Source organism: Garra rufa, chromosome 16 (genome assembly GCF_049309525.1).
Source record: "Garra rufa chromosome 16, GarRuf1.0, whole genome shotgun sequence".
Lineage (NCBI taxonomy): Eukaryota > Metazoa > Chordata > Actinopteri > Cypriniformes > Cyprinidae > Garra > Garra rufa.
The window spans coordinates 44171302-44193581 of NC_133376.1; the positions used below are offsets into that span (position 1 = coordinate 44171302).

The 22280-nt window shown below is 38.0% G+C and overlaps 1 protein-coding gene across 2 annotated transcripts in view; it reads left to right on the forward strand.

Moving 5' to 3' along the window:
* enox2 (ecto-NOX disulfide-thiol exchanger 2) overlaps positions 1-22280 on the forward strand; it is a 318313-nt gene that overhangs the window by 252250 nt on the left and 43783 nt on the right. For both annotated transcript variants that reach the window (XM_073820293.1, XM_073820294.1), the window contains 3 exons: positions 3071-3277; positions 7645-7878; positions 9239-9451. In XM_073820293.1, the coding sequence (XP_073676394.1) occupies positions 3071-3277; positions 7645-7878; positions 9239-9451 (654 nt within the window). The remainder of the gene's footprint in view (positions 1-3070; positions 3278-7644; positions 7879-9238; positions 9452-22280) is intronic.

A 22280-nucleotide genomic window follows, 5' to 3' on the forward strand; every position in this document is an offset into this window, starting at 1 on the left:
AGAAAGAAATTAAGATGTTCTTAAGAACATATTTGAGAATATCTTAAGATTTTTTCAAGAATTGCACTTAAGAACATTCTTACGAACTTCTTAGAATTTAACTTAAGAAATTTCTTAATTTATTTCTTAAGAAGATATTCGTGAATCCGGCCCCTGGACGTTAACACCTCACTTTGCAACTGGGTTATGGATTTTCTGACTGACAGACCTCAGCATGTTAGATCAGGTCACATCTGTTCCACTACCGTCACACTGAACACTGGTGTACCACAGGGCTGTGTGCTGAGCCCCTTTCTCTACTCCCTCTTCACCCACGACTGCAGGCCTGTGTATGGATCTAACACCATCATCAAGTTTGCAGACGACACTACGGTGATCGGTCTCATCAGCATCAACGATGAGACTGCCTACAGGGAGGAGATTCAGCACCTGGCCACGTGGTGCACAGACAATAATCTGCTCCTTAACACCACCAAAACCAAGGAGCTCATTGTGGATTTCAGGAAGGGAAGAAGAGGCTCACATGATCCCATCCACATCAATGGGATGACTGTTGAGTCTGTTTCATCCTTTAAGTTCCTGGGGACCCACATTTCAGAGGATCTATCCTGGACTACCAACACCTCCAGCCTGGTCAAGGCGGCTCACCAGCGCCTCTTCTTCTTGAGAACACTTAAGAAGAACCAGCTGTCCTCAGCCATCCTGGTGAACTTCTATCGCTGCACGATAGAAAGCATCCTTACAAACTGTGTCACAGTCTGGTACGGAAGCTGCTCTGTTGCGGAGCGTAAGGCACTGCAGCGAGTGGTGAAAACTGCCCAACGCATCATAGGGACTCCACTCCCATCCATTGAGGACATTCAGAAGAAACACTGTTTGCGTCGAGCACGCAGTATTCTTAAGGATTCCTCTCATCCCGCCCACAAACTGTTTTCTCTCCTGCCTTCCGGCAGGCGCTTCAGATGCCCAAAGACTAGAACCAGCAGACTGAGGAACAGCTTCTTTCCCAGAGCTGTCTCCTTATTGAACTCTGCCCCCCACTGACACCTTTGCCCCCCCACCCCACACACCCCTACAGTCTCCCCATTACCATTGCACTACTTAATCTGTTGCACTTGTCGTGATATGACGTCATGCTCGGCTGCGTCTTTTTAAAAGTTAAATTCAGCACATGACACTAATAATACATTTTAAATATAAAAACACACAATCTACTACACTTTACCGCAGTGTAGCAGTTTTAAATGTTTAAATTTAAGTTTTTTTTCCATTCAGCTAGAGGTCATGCTGTGACGTATCGATCTCCTGTTGGTCCCACAGAGTCATGTGATACGAATTCGTTGGTCAGAGTTCACCAAGTTTGAACTTTCAGACGCAGCGTATTTCGCATGGGCTTGCGTTTCCGGTCTAACGAAAGGTGGAACGAATGTCAATGGAACGAAAAGTGCAGTGTGACCGCACCTTAACTGTTGAGTAGCAAGCTCATTGATTATGCAATTATATGAGATTGAGTTACCAGCCTGCGCCATCTAGAGTTTCATGAAAGAACTTTGTAGTGACATAAAACTTACAGTTTTAGTGAATGTAGTACAGAGCTATTCTATGCATATTCAAAATGTCATTCTTTTCTGGGCAAATCCTTTCTATGCAAATGAGTCTCTTTATGTAATGAATCAGATTCACAAACTGTGGCTAATGCAGTTGACACTGTGCTTTCAAAACAAAAACATGACACTATTAAAACATAAACAGAATTGTATTTGAAATTAATCTTCATGTATGTTTTGATCATGATCATGGCAAACACAAAGAATCATTTTTGACTTTGTAGAGTCGATTCATGAGGCTCAGAAAAGTGCATCAAATCATGATATTTGGTCTTCCTGATCCAGTCGAGGTGTGAATTGCTATCAGCACTAATGTTTGCAGCACTACCTGATTTACATAATTCCTTCAATGAATCAGGTGCTAAAACAAGGCAAGCAAATAAAAGAAATCCTATTCAGACTTCAGTACTGATCAGACAGACAAGTCATTTTATGCTTGGCAAACATGCTTATTTGTTTATAATACCAAAGCATGCCATCCAAAGCCCATGTCTGCCATCGGGATCATTTGTTCCACATGCATGCTCATATAGTGTTATTTCGAAGCTGTACGCATATGTTGTGCCGTCTAGTCAGCGGAGTATTATATTCTTTCCACCGACATGAGCTGACATAAATATAAAGCTCATCATGAGCCGCCACAATAAACAGGAGTTAGTGTAATGTTGGTGATGATGGATGGCGAGTGTTAAGGGGCAGCTGTGGGGTCCAAAGAGACTCACGTATTTATAGTGACTGGCTTACAGCCAAACATGCCTGAAGCGCTTTGCATCCGACTCTGTTTGGACCCCCAGTCAGGCATGCGGTCTCCTCTGAGTCCCAGCAGGTGCTTCCTTCAACTGCATTCCCATAGCTTGTTAAAACACTCTCATCAGTCCTGATGGAAAGCACGGATTATCACCCGTTCGTCAGCACTGCATCGCTGAGTAATCAGCTAACACCAGAACAGGCCATTTCTGGATGGCGAGCTTTGCACTTGTAATCCAGTCATGTAACAAGTGCCGAGTTTCATTGATTATGCCTTCTCAGCTTGGTTTTCTCAATGCATCTTATTCATGGTTGAATTGGTTTATCAAGAAGAGATTAGCTTTGTGAACCTGGAGGTTCTAGTGCCGTGTTCTGCAAATTAAACCAGTCAGAGAAAGATCCATGGACTGTGGAATGTAGAGTTTGAGTCCTCTCTATACTAAGACTATCAAATGAAAATTACCATTTTTAATGATCTTCCAGATGAACCCTGCTCTTTCAGATTAGAATTGGATAATGAATCATTTTAATGTCAAGGTTGTAAAAAAAAAAGAATCAGTGATTGATTTAGCATGTTTCATCTTTTTCATACGTGGCATACGAGTCGATAATGAGCTATGGACTTAATGTGGTGAAAAATAGAGATCAATGTCTAGATAAAAGAAAATGTCAAAACATTCTGGTAGTTTAATATTCTTTTGTGCTTGTCTTCAAAGACCTGCCTCCCCCTGCCACCAGAGAGAGACCGCCCGGCTGTAAGACGGTGTTTGTGGGCGGTTTGCCAGAGAACGCCACCGAGCAGCTCATCGTGGAGGTGTTTGAACAGTGTGGGGGTATCATCGCTATTCGCAAGAGCAAGAAGAACTTCTGTCACATCCGTTTCGCTGAGGAGCACACAGTGGACAAGGCCCTCTTCCTGTCAGGTACACGATCGGGAGGATTTTCTTCAGTTGCTCTATGTTGTTGTAGGTGTCCAAAATTTATTCAGACACCTACAACATTTCTCACATCATTAGTTTATTCACTATAGTTTAGGAAATGGTAATAAAATATGGCAAGAACTCAAGAGTTAAACTGTGTCAGATAACTTTGATAGAAAGGTATGTAGCAAAACATGGTCAGGTCAAAGTGTCAAATCAAATTTGTGTTCGTAAATTTTTATCTTATATAATTTTACTGGTAGTCCACTGTATGAAGAATTTTTGGGTATAATATGTCACAGTTTACATTGTTTTGCTATCCTTACTGACATAGATTAACTATAGTGTCCTGCACCCACTAGTAAATTTTTTTTGGTTTGACTGTATAAAAATAAAAATCATAAGAAAAAAGCAATAATATTTAAGAAGAGATTAAATTACTATAATATATATTTAAATAAATAAATAATTTAACTGGGATTTTTATTTTTATTTTTCAGAATATTTTTTTTTTTTTTTTTTTTTTTATCAGGCTATTTGAAACTTGAGGGAATTACCGGTCATAAATATTTTTTACTGGCCATAAAACTGTATTTGCATTATTTCATAAAAAAAAAAAAAAAAAACAGGCAGAAAAAAAACTAATAATAACAATTATAAATATTTTAATAAATTATTACAATAATGAATAAATAAGCTTTTTTGTTAGAATGGGATAATATTTGGCCAAGATACAACTATTTTAAAATCTGGAATATGAGGGTGCAAAAAAAAAATCTAAACACTTGCCTTTTAAGTTAAGTTCTTAGCAATGCATATTACTAATAAAAAAATAAGTTTTGATATAGAATGGTAGGAAATTTACTTAATATCTTAATAATTTTTGGAATAAAAGAAAAATCTATCATTTTGACCCATACAATGTATTTTTGGCTATTGCTACAAACTTTTCATATAGACATAATAAATATACACAGTACACACCCATATATATGATTAATCGTGACTAAACATTTGACAGCACTAATTATAAATGATGAACTCACAGCACTTGCAGAGACAGAGTTCATGTAGAGCAGCATTTACTACATATTTATAGAATTAAAAACGCAGTCTTTGCAAATTGATAATCGCTATCTTGTAAAACGTGTGTAGATTCCACCTGTAATATTTCACAATGTCATAAGCAAGAATACAAAAATGGCACTAAATCATGCCTAGCACTTATGTGCCACACCAAGTGATTTAGAATAATTTCGCTTAACCTTTTGTCTCATGGAAATGAGGCCCATGTGTCCACAAGTTCCCTCTTGACTTGATGGATTGATGCAGAATTAATTATGGGGGCGGGGCTTCCGCACATCACTCAGAGAACCTGAGATCTGTAGACGCTGGCTGTCGAGAGGTCCTGACAGAAGAGGTCAACGAGAAGACAAGCCCCGACACCTAGTAATAAATTTCTGCCTTCGAACGCTGCATATCAATCACCTCCTCGACGCAGGTCACATGAGCTGCCCATGTCTGCTTCTCTTATCTCTAGTAGACTCCAGTCACATCTTAAATCAGTCTTTCTATGCAAATATTAGGGATGTCCATCTCAGCCACAGAAAGCAAATTTAAAGTTCCGGTCGCTTCAGTAATACCCTTCCATTATTTATTCCACTCTGAGTGTTGCTCTCTCAGTGGAGAGGGGTGAGACTGGAGCGGCGTCCCATATATTACGTGGCCTCGTGACGGAGCTCTGCAGGCCTTTCCATAAATAATGGTGCTCATTTCTAACGTGAACACATTGCGTAAAATATTTAACAGCGTCTCGAGGCTGTAAAGCAGTGATAGAGAGGCAGAAGCAAAGCGTGAAGCTCTTTCTCTCATTTCTGTTGACACGACCGTCTGTGAATATACATTCTCCTTAAGAACACTTTTCAGTCTCGCCCTAATGTACTCGGAGCATCATCCGATTCATAATTCACTGGAGCCTCTTTCACGTACCGCTCGGCCATTTGTCAAGATACTTTTCCGAGCAATTTTCTTTTTTATGCTGAAATATATAAACCTTAATATGAAATCACTTTCTTTTTCGTCCCTATCACAAGCCAGATTATTCTCATACATCACGGCTTGTCTGTGCCGGTAGGGTTTTGGTTTCGATTTCCTCATCTGAGTGGAGCCTTTTATGTTTACATTTCATACAAAATAAACAAATAAACACAGTTTGGCTTTAGTATGTCAGCAAACACATGTTAGAAGTGAAGCTCCAGCATCAGAGAGATTGTGTCATAGAGTTTGTGGGTGTTTCTTTGTCACAGGTCACTTCATGAATCAGTGTTTGCTAATATGTTGTTTTTCTCATTACATTCTTGTGGTTTGCCGATTTCCTTCCTTTTTTACCATTTAACTTCTTGCACTCTACTTTTCTTTTCTTCCATAATTTTCTTTCCCTTTTCATCTTTTCTTGTCCTGTCTTTCCTTTACTTTAACCCTTCCTTGTCATTTTCTCAATTTCCTATCTTCCTATCTGTTTTTTCCCTTTTCCTCTTTTCTCCGTTTCCATTCCTCTTTTCCGTTTTAATTTCTTTTATTGTTCTTCTGTCTTTTCTTGTACTGTCATTTACTCCCCTTCAACTTCCTGAATTCCATTCTTATCCTTTCCTCTTTTTCCTATTCCTCTTTCTTTTCTTTTCCTGTTGCCTATCCTTTTTCTTTTTCTGTCATTCCATGTCTTTTTTTGTCCTCTCCTTCTCTCCCCTATACTTTTTTTTCCTCATCTCCCCTTTTTCTTTCTATTCTTTTCTCTGGCTTGTTTTCCCTTCCCCATTCTTTCACCTCTTACCCAATTATTTTCCTTTGACCATGTCCTTTCCTCTTTATTTTCCTGTCTTTTCTTGTCCATTCCTTTAATCCACTTCCCTTTCTTTTTCACCTTCCCAATTTCCTTTACTGTTTCCCCTTCCTCTTTTCCTTTTTTTGTCCTTTCCTATTCTTCCCCTTCCCCTTTTCCTTTCCTTTGTCGTATTTTCCTTTCCTTGGCTTTCCATGCCTTTCCTTTTCCTTTTCTTTCCTCGCCTTTCCTTTTCCTTTTCTTTCCTCTAATTATTTTCTTTACTTTGGCTTTACTCCATTTCCCGTTCCATTTCCACCTTCTTTTCCTTACTTTCCATTATCTTTCCTATGCCATTGTCCTTTTCCATTTCCTTTAATCTTCTTCTTTGCCTTTTTTTGTCCTTTCCTCCCCTTCGCCTTTTCCTTTCATTTGTCGTCCTTTCTTTTCCTTTCCTTTCCCATTTTTTCCTCTTGTTTACTTTGGCTCAACTTTGTTTTCCCTTCAATTTCCTTTCCTTTCCTTTTCCATATTTTTCCTCTTTCTCATTTATGTCTTTACTTTGGCTTTACTCCATTTCGCATTCCATTTCCACCTTCTTTTCCTTACCTACCATTATCTTTCCTATGTCATTGTCCTTTTCCATTTCCCTTCCCCATTGTTGCTACTGTTTCCCCTTCCTCTTTTTTTTTTTTTGTCGTCCTTTCCCATTTTTTTCTCTTTCTCATTCTTGTTTTACTTTGGCTTTACCCCGTTTTACATACCATTTCCACCTTCTTTTCCTTACCTACCATTATCTTTCCTATGTTATTGTTCTTTTCCATTTCCATTTCCCTTTCTCGTTTCCTTTACTGTTTCCCCTTCCTCCTGTCCTTTCCTCCCCTTTTCCTTTCCTTTCCCATTTTTTTCCTTTCCTTTCCTTTTCTTTCCTTCCCTTTCCTTTCTTTCCCTTTTTTTCCTTTTTCTCATTCTTCTCATTCTCCTCCATTATCTTTCCTATGTCATTGTCCTTTTCCATTTCCCTTCCTCATTTCCTTTACTGTTTCTCCTTCCTCTTTTGCCTTTTTTCCTTTCCTCCCCTTCCTCTTTTCATTTACTTTCCTTTCCTTTCCCTTCCTTTCAATTCCTTTCCGTTCTCTTCCTTTCCTTTCAATTCCTTTCGTTTCCTTTCCTTTCCTTTCAATTCCTTTACTTTCCTTTACTTTGTTGTCCTGTTCTTTTTCCCTCTTTCTCATTCTTGTCTGTACTTTGGCTTAACTATGTTTCCCCTTCCATTTCCACCTTCTTCTCCTTACCTTCCATTATCTTTCCTATGTCATTGTCCTTTTCCATTTCTGTTCCCCATTTCCTTTACTGTACCCTTCCTCTTTTCCTTTTTTGTCCTTTTTTCCTCTTTTTCTTTCCTTTGTCATCCTGGTTTTTTTTTTCCTTTTTTCCTCTTTCTCATTCTTATCTTTACTTTGGCTTAACTTTGTTTCATTTCCACCTTCTTTTCCTTACCTTCCATTATCTTTCCTATGTCATTGTCCTTTTCCATTTCTCTCTCCTGTAGGTTACAGGATCAGGCTGGGATCCAGCACAGATAAGAAGGACACAGGCCGGCTGCATGTAGATTTCGCTCAGGCTCGAGATGACCTGTACGAGTGGGAGTGCAGACAGCGTATGCTGGCCCGGGAAGAGAGGCACCGGCGCAGGATAGAAGAGGACCGTCTGCGGCCCCCCTCGCCGCCCCCCATCGTCCATTTCTCCGAGCACGAGTGCAGCCAGTTAGGAGAAAAGCTCAAAGGTGGGACGTGTTATACTTCCGTTACGGTGAATTTGTTGTTTTTGCCTGTCACACTTCTGTTGTTTCCTGATGTGTGTGAAGAGGCTTCTACAGTCTGGCTGGATGCATCCAAAAGCTATTTGTCTCTTTGAGTTTGACGTTCCATGCGGTTTAATAGAAACCATCTGTTTAACGACTGCCTCTCGATTCTCTGTCTAAGAGAGAAAGTGTATTAAAAATGAGTTTTTGAGATGGAATCTGTTCAAATTAGCCATTACACTTTTCCATATGTAATGGTTTATATGCAGTTCAGCTCACTTTGCATTGTTTACAGGTAATAGATGAGGGCAAGAGAGGACAGGATGATTTTGCATTCTGCTTGCTGTGGACAGCAACAGCACCATTATATTTGCTAGATTTGTCTGTAAAATCAATATCAGACAGTTTCTGACAATTATTTTTGAATCCCTTAGTTCTTACTTATTGAGTCTGAATTAGATAAATGAGCAACCAAATCAGTTTATTGACGGAGAGGATTTCATATTCATGACACATTGATGCAGTCTTAAAAGGGTTGATGGATTATTCATTAAAATTATTTGACAGCATTTTTTGACCATCTTTAGTTAGGACTTCAATAAATAAATCAAAGCCCCCTAGAATTCTTAGTCAGATGTGTTTGTGTGCTTTACAAGATTACAGCAACAAGAACAAAATAATAATTATCATTATTTTCGTACTTTTTGTATTCTTTTTTTTTTTTTTTTACATCAGACATCTTCGATGTACAGACAGCAATATCTTTTCAACAGTGCTTCATCTGTTGCACAGTTAACGCCAAACAGCTCAGCAAATATCTGCCAAACTGTTCTTTTGGCTTTTTTTTAATTTGCAGCTTCTAAATAAACACAACGACACTAAAGAATAATAGATTTCTGGAAGAGACTCCCTGTGGCATTCATTACAGTGATTTTTAGCTTTCTCTGCCTCTCATCTCATTCCCTTCCCAAAGTCACAAGCCAAAGCTTTGTAGTTTTTGAGCAATCAGCTTGACTGTTTTCTGTTCTCCTGTCCTGTCTCAGGACTTCATGAACAACTATTTATTTATTTGTAATATTACCCCTTTTAATAGAAAGCACATATTAATATCCATTATGATTGACAAGGTTTGATCGTTCAAGCTGTTGATGTCCGTCCTTGTTATAAATGTCCTCTACTTTGCTAGTGTGCATTTGCTGTCTTTTTTGGCCCAATAAACATGTTCTGCTAATAAGTTTTGACACTAGAAGGTCCCAGAAGAGAAGTGTTCCTTTCCAACATTGTACTCAGCTCTCGTCCCACCATCTGTTTCTCCCCCACCGTTTTTCCTTTCTCCACTCAGACGACTCCAAATTTCCCGAGGCGGTGCGTGTCCTGCTGACCTGGGTGGAACGAGGGGAGGTAAACCGCAGGAACGCCAACAACTTCTACTCTATGATCCAGTCCTCCAACAGCCACATTCGCCGGCTGATGAACGAAAAGGCCGCCCATGAAAAGGAGATGGAGGAAGCCAAGGAGAAGTTCAAAAACGCCCTTTCTGGGATTTTAGTACAATGTGAGTGTTACCTTTACAGATGTTGCTTCTGTCACAAAACCTAGCAAGATGCTTACCCAGACAGCATTTTTTGCTCAATAGGCTGGAAGAAATGTTAAATCACTGATGATACAATTACAAAAACGGCTGTTGAAACGTTGATTCAAATTATTGGATTTTTGGGCTTCTGATGATTTCCATCATTATTGGTGGTGGATTTTCCATGAATTATGATCACAGCTCTGCTGTAATAAGACCCAATTGACCCGCAGCTGGTGGCCGTAGATTTGCATTTCTCTGAGGCATTGCACAAACCCTGAAATGATTTCACTGATTTCACCTTTCAGAGCAAATATAAGGGCAAATACATGACCACTGACTAATACAGAGATTTTAGACAGTATAACACATTTCACACATCTTCGGGTGATTATTTTACTTTTATATGCCACAAATGACTCTTATGCTCACCAAGGATGCATTAAATCGCAAAGTAATACAGTAAAACAGTATTATTGTGAAATTTCATTGAAGCTAAATTTTCAGCATCATTACTACAGTCGTTAGTGTCACATGATCTTTCAGAAATCATTCTAATATGTGACCCTGGATCACAAAACCAAGTTTTAAGTAGCACGGGTATATTTGTAGCAATAGCCAACAATACATTGTATGGGTCAAAATTATCAATCTTTCTTTCATGCCAAAAATCATTAGGATATAAAATAAAGATCATGTTCCATGAAGATATTTAGTAAATTTCCTACCATAAATATATCAGAACTTAATTTTTGATTAGTAATATGCATTGCTAAGAACTTTATTTGGACATCTTTAAATGCGATTTTCTCAATATTTAATTTTTTTGCACCCTCAGATTCCAGATTCGGCCAAATATTGTCATATTCTAACAAAATCAATCAAATCAATGGAAAGCTTATTTATTCAAAATTATGACTGGATTTGTGGTCTATGGCTCAATAATTTTTTTTTAAAATACTATCAATATTACAAACAGACTGTTTAATGAGTAGAAAAACAGCATGTATTTGACTACAAATCTTTCATAATATTATAAATGATGTTACTGTTATCTTTAAAAAATGTAATGTATCCTTGAGTATTAATTTTCTCATTTTAACCCTACATTTTTAATAGTAGTGTCAAACTAATTCAAATATTGAATATCATCAAAGTTTTGTTGCTTGTTCAGGAAGAATCTTTGTATATTTCTTTACTATAAACCACAGATGCCACATTATACTAATGTTCATTACATTTAGCAAGCATTATTACTTTATCAAATTTTCACAGATCATTAGAACTGCAGCGCTGCTCATATCCGGACTAAAAGCTTCTCGTCTGAAGAGCTCAAAAGTGCGGTTGTCTGTTGTGTGACGTCACTGTAGTTTCATCTATACTATCAGACACAAAAGGAAGCATTCAGTAAATGGGTGCTGTCAGCTACCGCATGATTACACTTCACTTCCTGCCATCACGATAGTACGCCCAACGCAGCAGTGCTTTGTTCTTGATTGATCCAATGCCCAGAGAAATGGAACTACCACTCACACACTCGCACACCTATAGTTTCCTTGATGCATGGCCAGGCGTGCATTTGATCCAAGTATATGGGGGTTTGTGGGCTTATAGTAAGGAATATTTCATTAGTATGCAACTGGGGTTTAAGAAATGAAGCAAAAATGATTACAGACCTATCGAAAGGTCAAGGCAGAATGAATCTTGCCTTGAAAATTAGAAATTTTCAAAAGAATTTGTATTTGAATATCATACATATGCATCTGTTGATGAAAGTTTAATTAAGAGCACCAACGTGGCGTGTATTCACTGAAGTGCCAGCAGGAGGTATTCACACGTATTCATTTAGAAAGCCACACTTTTGAATCCAATGGAAAAGGTTGTTTTTACTGTCTCCAAGAAAATCTGCCCAACTTTTGACCTCAAAAGCAGTTTACGCTCTGCCGCCAGTCGCTTTTACACTGCAGCTTTTCCAGAACTGGGTTTTATAGTGTACACGCTTTGATCTGAGATCAGTGTGGACCAAAGGTAAGTTCTCCAGAGGCTTCTACCACTTTGAGCTGAATGCAGAAGAAGGTAGAGTATGTGAACTGCATTAGCGCACAGCTACAGACCTTCTCAGTCATCTGTAACCTATCAGGCATGTGTAGATCATCAAGACCCCCGAGTCTGTGATTTCGTTTAGCTGCTTAGTCTCTGGACAGCACACCTGATGAGCCTTCATAGATTAAAAGTAAGTAACCCCAATCAATCAAGCTTGACTGATTGCTCGAATAACCTTGACTCGAGCTTGTAGAGAAGCACATACACTTCTGATGACATGCCACTCAACAACACGCATTCGCATAGGCTTTAACTGCAACACTTTCTGTGAAACCTGTATGTATGATGCATTATAAAAGTGTTCATAATTTCTTATAATGCATGAGGAGTTTGCAGCAAAGACATTTTGGTAACACTTTCTATGAAGCCTGTATTTATAATACATTATAAGGGTATTCTTAAGGCATTATAATACATTAATAATACATTATAAAAAAACTTATAATATGTTGTATCATCTTATGACTATTCATAAGAACAGTCTTAATGTATTATAATGTTTTACTTATTTGTGGTTATAGCTTTTAACAGTATGATTACCTCCTCCATAGTTATAACATATTATAAGTCTCATATCTTGCCATGTTTCTCATGTCACTTTACTTAAAGCATACAAAGACCACTTATAAGTAATTATAATAATATTTCCCAAAGAGCCATAAGATCAGGTATTAGATGAGATAAATGTGTAATATGACACATTAGTATTATCAGTTTGATTATTTTGATGGTACCCTTTAGACAGCTTTTTATAAGTAACTCTGCAACTGCATGTCAGCTAACGGTAATTTTTATGTAATAATTTTTAAATTAGTATGCAAAATATATGCTAACATGTAATAATTTTTAAATTAGTATGCAAAATATATGCTAACACTGTATTTTTGGTTCCCCAAATGACAAACTGATTATAAGTAACTTTGCAAGCATGTAAACCTTCTACTACCTAGCCTAACCTTAACCTAAGTCTACTACTACTCTAAGGAGTGTTAGTTGACATGTAGTTGAAAAGTTGCGTATAGTCAATAGACTAAGGGGACCATCAAAATAAAATATAATATAAATGAAAAAAATAAATGTAATATGATATAGTCCATTGTAAATTAGGTAGAATAAATATGTGTGTTATAAATAATCATAATCTTAAAAGTTATAACCTTAAATACTCAAGTATTATAATGTATTATAATTGTTGTTATGAGTATTTATGAGATAATATAACATTATAAGGTTTATTATAATGCATTATGCATTCATTATAATGCCTTAGAAATACCCTTATAATGTATTATAAATAGGGGCTTCATAGAAAGTGTTACCGACATTTTCTATATGTACTACCCTTCGAATGTCTGGGGTCTCTCTTTGGAAGTAATTGATAGTTTTATTCAACAAGGACATGCAAATTGTTAAAAAGTGACAACTTTGAGCTTTGTGTTCATCAAAGAACCTTGAAAAACAAATGTATCACAGTTTCCACAAATCAAATAATCGGAAATGTTTCTTAAGCAGCAAATCAGCATATTAGAATGATTTCTGAAGGATCATGTGACACTGAAGACTGGAGTAATGATGCTGAAAATCCAGCTTTGATCACAGCAATAAATTACATTTTACAACATATTCACATGGTTAACAGTTCATTGAAATTGTAATAATATTTCACAATTTTTACTGTATTTTTGAGCAATACAGAAAAAATAGTTTTTTTCTGAGAAATAAGATCTTATTGACCCCAGACCTTTGAGTGGTAATGTACACTACAGCTCAAAAGTTTGAGATCAGTAAGATTTTTAAGGTTTTTTTTAAAGACATTTCTTAAGCTCATCAAGGCTGTGTTCATTTAATCAAAAATACAGAAAAAAATTTATATTGTGAAATATATAAATGCAATATTATTTCAATTTAAAATAAATGTTTTCTATGTGAATATATTTTAAAATGTAACTTATTCTTGTGATACACAGCTAAGTTTTCAGGATCATTACTCCAGTCTTCAGTGTCACATGATCCTTCAGAAATCAGTCTAAAATGCTGATGTATTACATATTTTTTTCAGGATCCTTTAATAAAATGGTAAAAAGAACAGCATTTATTTGAAACATAAAGGTTTTCTAACAATATACACTACTGTTCAAAAGTTTGGGGTTAGTAAATTTGTATTCTGTCTTTTTTGAAAGAAATTAATACTTGTATTCACCAAGGATGTGTTAAATTAATAAAAAAGTATAGCATAATAGCGTAGATTTACATTGTTAGAAAAGATTTATATTTTGAATAAATGCTGTTCTTTTTAACTTGTTATTCATCAAAGAATCCTGGAAAAAAAGAATCACAGGTTCTAAAAAATATGTTTGTTTCCAACATTGATAATTCAAATAATAAATCAGCATATTAGAATGATTTCTGAAGGATCATGTGACACTGAAGACTGGAGTAAAAGCTGATGAAAATTCAGCTTTGCATCACAGGAATAATTTGTACTTTAAAGTATATTAAAATAAAAAACATTATTTTATATTGTAATAACATTTTGCAACGTTGTTGTTTTTTTTATGTATTTTTGATCAAATAAAATGCAGCCTTGATGAGCATAAGACACTTCTTTAAAATACATTACAAGTCTTACTGATCCCAAACTTTTGAGTTTCAGTGCATATCTGTGGAAATTACAAAATAGTCTGGATCTGGTTTGGGCAAACCACAAGAGGCAATTTTTAGATGTAACAGCATTTCATTTATAGTTCCTTGTTATAGCAAACATATCATGAATAATTCATTGAATTATTCATTATGTTTTATGACTGCGCTATAAAATAAAGATAAAAGTGGTGAACAAAGGAAGAAAACACGTTGTGACTTCTAAGCGGCACAAAAATCTGTGTATTCTCTTTGTAGGTACCAATTGTTTATAGAAAGAAATTGTGGAAAATGCATGGATGTTACGGTTCACACCACACTTAGTCATAAACTTAGTCACTGGCTTTGCCGATTAGAAATATCCAGAAATATCTTTGTGTTTGTTGAATAATCAGTGAATAATCAGTTTTTAGTTTTGAACCTTTTCAAAGAAGGTATTCAGTTTCAGTCACATCCCTATAATGCTCTATAATACATTATAATACTTTCATGGTAACACCTTTAAAGAGTAAATACACATGAAGGCACAAATAAGTGGTTACTGATCAGTTTCATGCTTAATACTCTTAAAAGTGTTATAAACCATAAAACCAGTCATAAGTAGCATGGGTATATTTGTAGCAATAGCCAAAAATACACTGTATTGGTTAAACTGATCGATTTTGGCATTTTTTATGTCAAAAATCATTAGGCTGTGTTCCATGAAGATATTTTGGAAATTTCCTACTGTTCATATATCAAAAGTTAATTTTTGATTAGTAATATGCATTGCTAAGAGCTTCATTTAGAAAACCTTAAAGGTGATTTTCTCAGTATTTCTCAGTATTTTTTGCACCCTCAGATTCCAGATTTTTAAATAGTTGTATCTTAGCCAAATATTGTCCTATCCTAACAAGCCATACATCCATTGAAAGCTCAGAAAGTTGACCCTTATGTCTGGTTTTGTGGTTCAGGGTTACAAATGATTATAGGGTTACATTATAAGGCATTATAAATTATATTGCATCAATATACAGGCTTCATAGAAAGTGTTACTCCTCCTATAATGACTTTGCTGCTATTATTATCAATACGCTTGGAGGTCCTGGTTCAATCAGGAATGAGAAGATCAGGAATAATGCTTGATTTATCAATGATGTCTTACGGTACTTGACCTAATTTGAATGCCATGGTAAGTTTACTGAATTTCCCTTCACAGTCATCACTGCGCCACATCAATGATGTCTATCTCGGCACATACTGTAGTCACATCCATCCTGCTGTCATATAGAGATGGAGTTTGCACATAAACACATTTACGAATATGTCTCTTCTCTAGTGACAGGTTGAAATCCAAAGGTGTTTTATTGTTTTGAAGAGACAAAGCATCACCTTCCCAGAGATACAGACTTCATCTGCCAGAATATGTCTTTTCGTCTTTTCTGTTTGTTTGCTTGTTTGCGTTCTCCCTTATAGACATTTCCCTCTGAAGCTTGTCAGGTTATTCTAATGGGTTTAGAACGTCTGCTTGAGGAAACGGTGACAGTGCTGATTTGCCAAGCTGTCTGTCAGAGTTATCTTCTATCAGGAAAACTACCTACAGATGTTTCATCAGAAAGGTCATGTCACCTTAGAAGGACCTTCTAGTAGCTTCCCCTGGTGTTTAACACTGTCCAGGCTTTTATCTGCAAGCTGCAGACAGCAACCTTTAATACCAAAAAAGCAAGTATCTGGCACTCTAGTAGCGTCTGGTCTGTCGTGACGGCAATCACGAGCGGCGGAACAGTCGCTCACGCAGAGGAGAGAAAGCATTGTGACAGTCGAGCATCTGTCTTATCAGAACGCAGACAGAACACACCGCAAAATAAATAATGAAATGCAGGATACTGCTAAAAGCTTGCTGGGGTTGCAGCCCTGCAGGAGGATAGAGCCGCAGGTTGTCGCGGTGGCAGGTGGGACGCGGCGACGGGGGAATTCTGGGTAAGACTATTTCAGCTTAAGACGGTGGATTCCGGCTGAGGCGGCAGACGTGTGCTGTCACAAACCCAATCTGTATTTGCCCCATCTAATGGATGGTTTGTAGGAAAAGCGTTAATGTTTCTGTAAACAACCTTGCAGAACCAGCCGTCGTCGCATTATTACGCAAATACGGGAGATGACAAGTAAATATTTTCATGTGATGGTCTATAGTATTATATATAATTAAACTCACTAAATTATTGTTTTGCTTAGTGTCATAGATATATTTGAGCTGAAAACCCTTGTTATGTATTTCAGAGTATTATTAAGGCAAAATTATGCACTGCATATAATTGGTCATACGAACATGCACTTTTGAAGAAAAACATTATTTCTGGAAGATACTGCTAAATTATATCTTATAATTAAAAAATCACCTTGAATAAGCAGAAATAAACATTCAGATATATACAGTATCGACTGATGCTTAATAATTACCAATATCAGATATGGTAGCAATAATAAGAATACTTAAAGTGAAAGACATGCACTACCTTTTGAGTTTTAATGTTTTTAAATTGAAGTGTCTTTGCTCATCAAGGCTGCATTTATTTGATCAAAAACATAGAAAAACAGTAATGTTTTAATTATTAACAGAAACATTATTATCATTACAAATATCTGTTTTCTATGTGAATATATTGTAAAATGTAATTTATTCCTGTGGTCAAAGCTGAATTTTCTGCATCATTACTTCTCAAGTTTGTGAAAATGTTTTTTGGTGAATAGGATATTAAAAAAAAACATTAATTTAGAATTTTTTGCAACAGTGTTAAAGTCTTTACAAATCTGAATAGTTACTTTAAAACCCCAATTCCAGAAAGGTTTCGTGAAATGCCATAAAATTAAGAATATGTTATCTGTTCATTCTTTTTAACCTTTATGTAATTGACTAAAGTACAAACAAAAAAAATGTCCAGTGTTTTCAGTGGCCAACTTTTAATTTTATTTTGTAAATATAACCAAATTTTGAGTTTGATGGCTGTAACACACTCCCAAAAAAGTTGAAACCGAGGCAAAATAACATTGAAAAGGTTATAGAATATCCTAAATAAACTGTTTTGAAGCAGTCAGCAGGTGAAATGGAAATAAGTGAGGATATAAGTTTTGGGTATAAAAGGAGTATCTCAGTCTTTGCAATTGAAGTTAGATCATGTCTCATCACTTTGTGCCAAATTCCATGACAAAAGTGTCAAACAAATCAAATTCTTAATAGAAATACACAAAGATTTTAGGTCTTTCATCAACTGCCACACATAATATTGTGAAAAGATTCAGGGAACCCAGAGAAATGTCAGTCTGTGTAGGACAATACAAGACACCTCAGGTGAATATGCATGACTTTTGAGCCCTCAGATGGCATTGCATAAGAAAACGTCATGCTGCGGTGTTAAATATAGCCACATGGGCTCAGGTAGAGCTGGGCGGTATGACCAAAAATTTATATCACGGTATTTTTCAAAATTATACGGTAACACGGTATATGACGGTATTTTTTTTTTCATGCATGACTAGGTGTTAACCACATTTCCTAATAAATTAGAGAATAATTACTGCAGTATATTGGCTTACATTGACCGGACTAGTATTAACCCAGGTTTGATTGGTCTCACAAAATGCTGCTGTTCACAAAGAAGTGACAGTGGCACTCATAATTGTAATGAGGTGAAGAAATCAGAATTCATGATTTGCAGTCAAAATACACAACACTTTATTGTGCATTCTTCACAAGTTCACATTTACAAGTCTACGCGTTTCTCTTCCAGCAGGAGGCGCTGTCAGAATGGTAGTATACAAAGTAGCGCAACAAATGATTTTGAAACGTGCAGCGCTCATATTTATTCAATGGTTAGCCTTTTGAAGTTTCATCGCAATTCTTGTCTTTCAGTCCCCACATTTTAGACCACCTGAAATCATAATTATGACTTTCATAACCCCCTAATAACACTGCAGTCATCAATGAAAATTAAGAGCTTTATTTAAGACTTTCAAAAACAAACCTTACACAAAATACGTTTCTTTTTTATTTTTTTTTCCCCACCATGTTCGGGGCACAAGAAAAATATTAAGGGACTAAATTAATATCAGCATATGAAGTATAATCGTCTCTCATTGTCTGAAAGAATGCACATCAGATGCTGAAAGTCAGTTTTTACTTTCACTTTAACATATTGATCAGTTTCCACGTTGCTTGTGTGATATCCATTGGCTTTAAAACATAAATATTAATAAAAATACAGTATATAGAAAAGACATATCTTTAAAATATTGCGACGTAACACCAACGTAAAGCCATTGTTTTTCTCTCACTGAAAGCTACATCTGTCTGCGCACAATGCGCCGATCTCTGCTCTCATCACTGCAGACACACCCCCTCTTAAAATTTCGGCATTACAAGTTTTGCAAATCGCTAACCCTGGGTCTTTCTCAGATATACTGAAATACGTCCACACCTGATGTGTTGCTTCAGACAAGCACGTGCAAGCTGCGGTTTCTGTTTGCGTCAACATACGTGTTCCTGACGCTTTGTACGCACACACTCACCGGTATTGGGGTATATGAAAAATGAATATCATTAAAAAAAAAAACACCGGTATTCGGTATGAAAAGGTATACCGCCCAGCCCTAGGCTCAGGAGTACTTTGGAAAACTGCTGTCACTTAACACAGTCTCAGCTGCATCAAGAAATGCAACTTGAATTGCTTTTACTCTAGCAGAAAGCTATACATCAGTTCTATGCAGTGATGCCACGGGGTTCTCTGGGCCAGAGCTCATCTCAGATATGTGTGCTGTGGTCAGACAAGTCCACAATTCAGCTTGTTTCTGGGAAAAATGAATGTTGAGTTCTCAGTACCAAAGGGATCATTCAGACTTCCTTCAACAACAGATGCAAACACAAACGACTGTCATGGTCTGGGGGTGCAGCAGAACAAACGGCATTGGTGACTGGAATATGTGCAAAGGTACCATTGAAATGGAGGCATGTATTGGGATTGTACAGACACATATACTGCCATCAAGATGTCGTCTTTCATGGGAAGTCCATGGTTTATTAGATCAAGACAATGCCAGGTCTCATTTTGCATGTGGTTTTGTAGACACAGACTGAATGTGCTAGACTGGCCTAGATGATCACAGACGATGATCAAGCCAGATTGGACAACAATTTGGCTTGCAGAACTTGAAGTATTAGTATCCTCAATTCCCAAACAATTAAACATTGTAATTAAAAGGAAAGTTAATGTGGCACAGTGTTAAACATGCCTCTGTTTCAACTTTTTTGGAGTGTGTTGTAGCCATGAAAATCTAAATTTGGTTATATTTACAAAATGAAAAGTCAATTGTAGTCAATTAAATAACAGTTAAAGAGAATAAACAGATAACATATTCTTGATGTTATGGCATTTCATGAAACATCCCAACTTTTCTGGAATTGGGATTGTAAAAAAAAAAAGGTGAAAAGTTAATATTGGGAAAGTAAGAAGATCTGTTTAGCTTTTTACTACAATATTTGTTGAGGCAATATAAATGCAGACAGAGGCCAGAAACATACAGTATTAAACATATGCAGATGCAGAAGTGAAAGCTTGAGCAATGCATTCCAGATGCATTATGTGTTAGCTAAACAGCAGAGAAAGGCACTAGCAATGCTGAGATCATGATTTCTACTCCAAGGGAATGCATGAACATAGAAATGGAAATATACACCTTGAATGCAGTTTAAGTCACTTTGGATAAAAGCATAAATGTAAATATACTGATTTTATCATGTTTAGCGTTACGGTGTCATACTCCAGTACTCAAGGGGGTGATAGTTATCTTCAGACGTCTGTGCCATTAAATCAACATTGCTTTAGACTTTTGCTCTGCCATGACAGTTGAAAACTGACTGTAGAGGTACATGTACTTGCTTTGCATTCTAAACTTGTGAATGCATTCCAGCACATTTCGTAATGATGCATGAAATCAAGCTTGCACAGCTAGAGGTGTTTGCATTTACGTACTTAAATTGAATGCAAGTGTTTAGCCTAAATCAGATGCAAGTTTAACTATTATGTAAACTTATATGTGACCCTGGACCACAAAACCAGTCTTAAGTCGCTGGGGTATATTTGTAGCAATAGCCAAAAATACATTGCATGGGTCAAAATTATTGATTTTTCTTTTATGCCAAAAATCATTAGGAAATTAAGTAAAGATCATGTTCCATGAAGATTTTTTTGTAAAATTCCTACTGTAAATGTATCAAAATGTAATTTTTGATTAGTAATATGCATTGTTAAGAACCCAATTTGGACAACTTTAAAGGTGATTTTCTCAGGATTTTGATTTTTTTTGCACCCTCAGATTCCAGATATTCAAACAGATGTATCTCGGACAAATATTGTCCTATCCTAACAAACCATACATCAATAGAAAGCTTATTTACTGAGCTTTTATATTATATATACATCTCAGTTTTGTAAAATTTAACCTTATGACTGGTTCCCTTTCGATACTTTCACTCGTACTGCGTCTGTAAAGACGCTATGGGAAAAGCTCCTTTTCTCCTGAGACTGAAGCATTTCAATAACGCAGTGTAACTGCACGGCCATTGGTTCGTGCAGTGTTAAAGAAACGAACCAATGGCTCGGCAGCGGAGATGCACAAACCTATGGCGATGATTCGCGCCCGATCGCGCCAAAAGGGGCGGAGCATCTGGCTATATAAGCGAGCATTTCGCCATAGGGAACTCAGATCCTTCTTCTTCAGCGACGACTTCTGATCTTCGCAGAGACTGACTACGCAGACTTCGCTCAAGCAAGCCTCTTCTTCGCCGTTGACGAGCCTCGCAGCGGATCTTCACTGCTCGGCGGATTGACGCTCCGGAGCTGATTCCCTGCTGCTATCCGGCGAACATCTAAAAGAGCAAATTAAGAGCAAATTTCTACGGCGTTGTTCCAAATGCCACGGCGTTTTTGTCGCTCGTGCAGAGCCCCTCTGCACGCCGCTGACACTCACGCTGAGTGCGTCTCGTGCCTGGGTCACGCCCACGCTGAGGCTGCGCTCAATGAGACGGAATGTTCCCACTGCGGGAATATGAGTCTCACTTCCCTCCGCTCGCGGCTAGCTTTCTTTTCAGAGAGCGACGCCGCTTCTCGCGCCCTCCCGCTTACTTCCTCGCAAGAGCCTGCTAGGAAGAAGCAGCGGGGCAAGAGATCTAAGAGCGTGGTGACAGGCGAGCTCACGCCGGCTCAGACCCCGCGTGCCTCGCCTTCACCACATGGAGAGGAATCGCCAGTTCTCTTCCTGCATCCTGACCAGCGTCCCTCTGCGGCTGCGAGCGATCTGGTCTCCTTCGGAGGAAGTGAATGCGAGGATGACAGCATGTCATTGGCCGCATCTGACGCAGAGGAGTTGTCGGGCTCTTCCCATGACCCCGCCCCCTTGCCGTCTGCGCAATCCAGCGCCGCCAGCGCCGGTATGGACGCCGAACTGTTCCGCGTCCTATCTAAAGCTGTTGAGGAGCTGGATCTTCAATGGTCTCCTCCCGAGGAGCCCTCTAGGAGCCGGTTGGACGAATGGTTTCTGCCGGGGCGCCGCCAGGCCCCTCGTCAGCGAGCTTCACCATTCTTCCCCGAAGTCCACGACGAAATCTCTAAGTCCTGGCGTGCTCCATACTCCGCCCGCCTTCATACTTCCTCTTCTGCTGCCCTCACCACGGTCGATGGCGCTGAGGAAAAGGGCTACGAGAAGCTGCCCCCGCTGGACGAGTCAGTTGCTGCGCACCTTTGCCCGCCCACCGCTATCGGTTGGAAGGCGAGGGCGTCACACCCGTCTAAGCCTTGCAGGACGACCTCTACCCTCGCTGGACGAGCGTATTCGTCTGCTGGACAGGCAGCTTCAGCGCTTCACTCTATGGCGGTACTCCAGGTGTACCAAGCAAAGCTCCTCCGCGGTCTGGACGAGTTGAACCCGGACGATTCCCCGCTCAGAGAGATACGTAGCGCTACGGATTTGGCGTTACGCGCCACGAAGATGACGGCTCAGGCGATCGGGCGATCGATGGCCAGTTTAGTGGTGCTGGAGC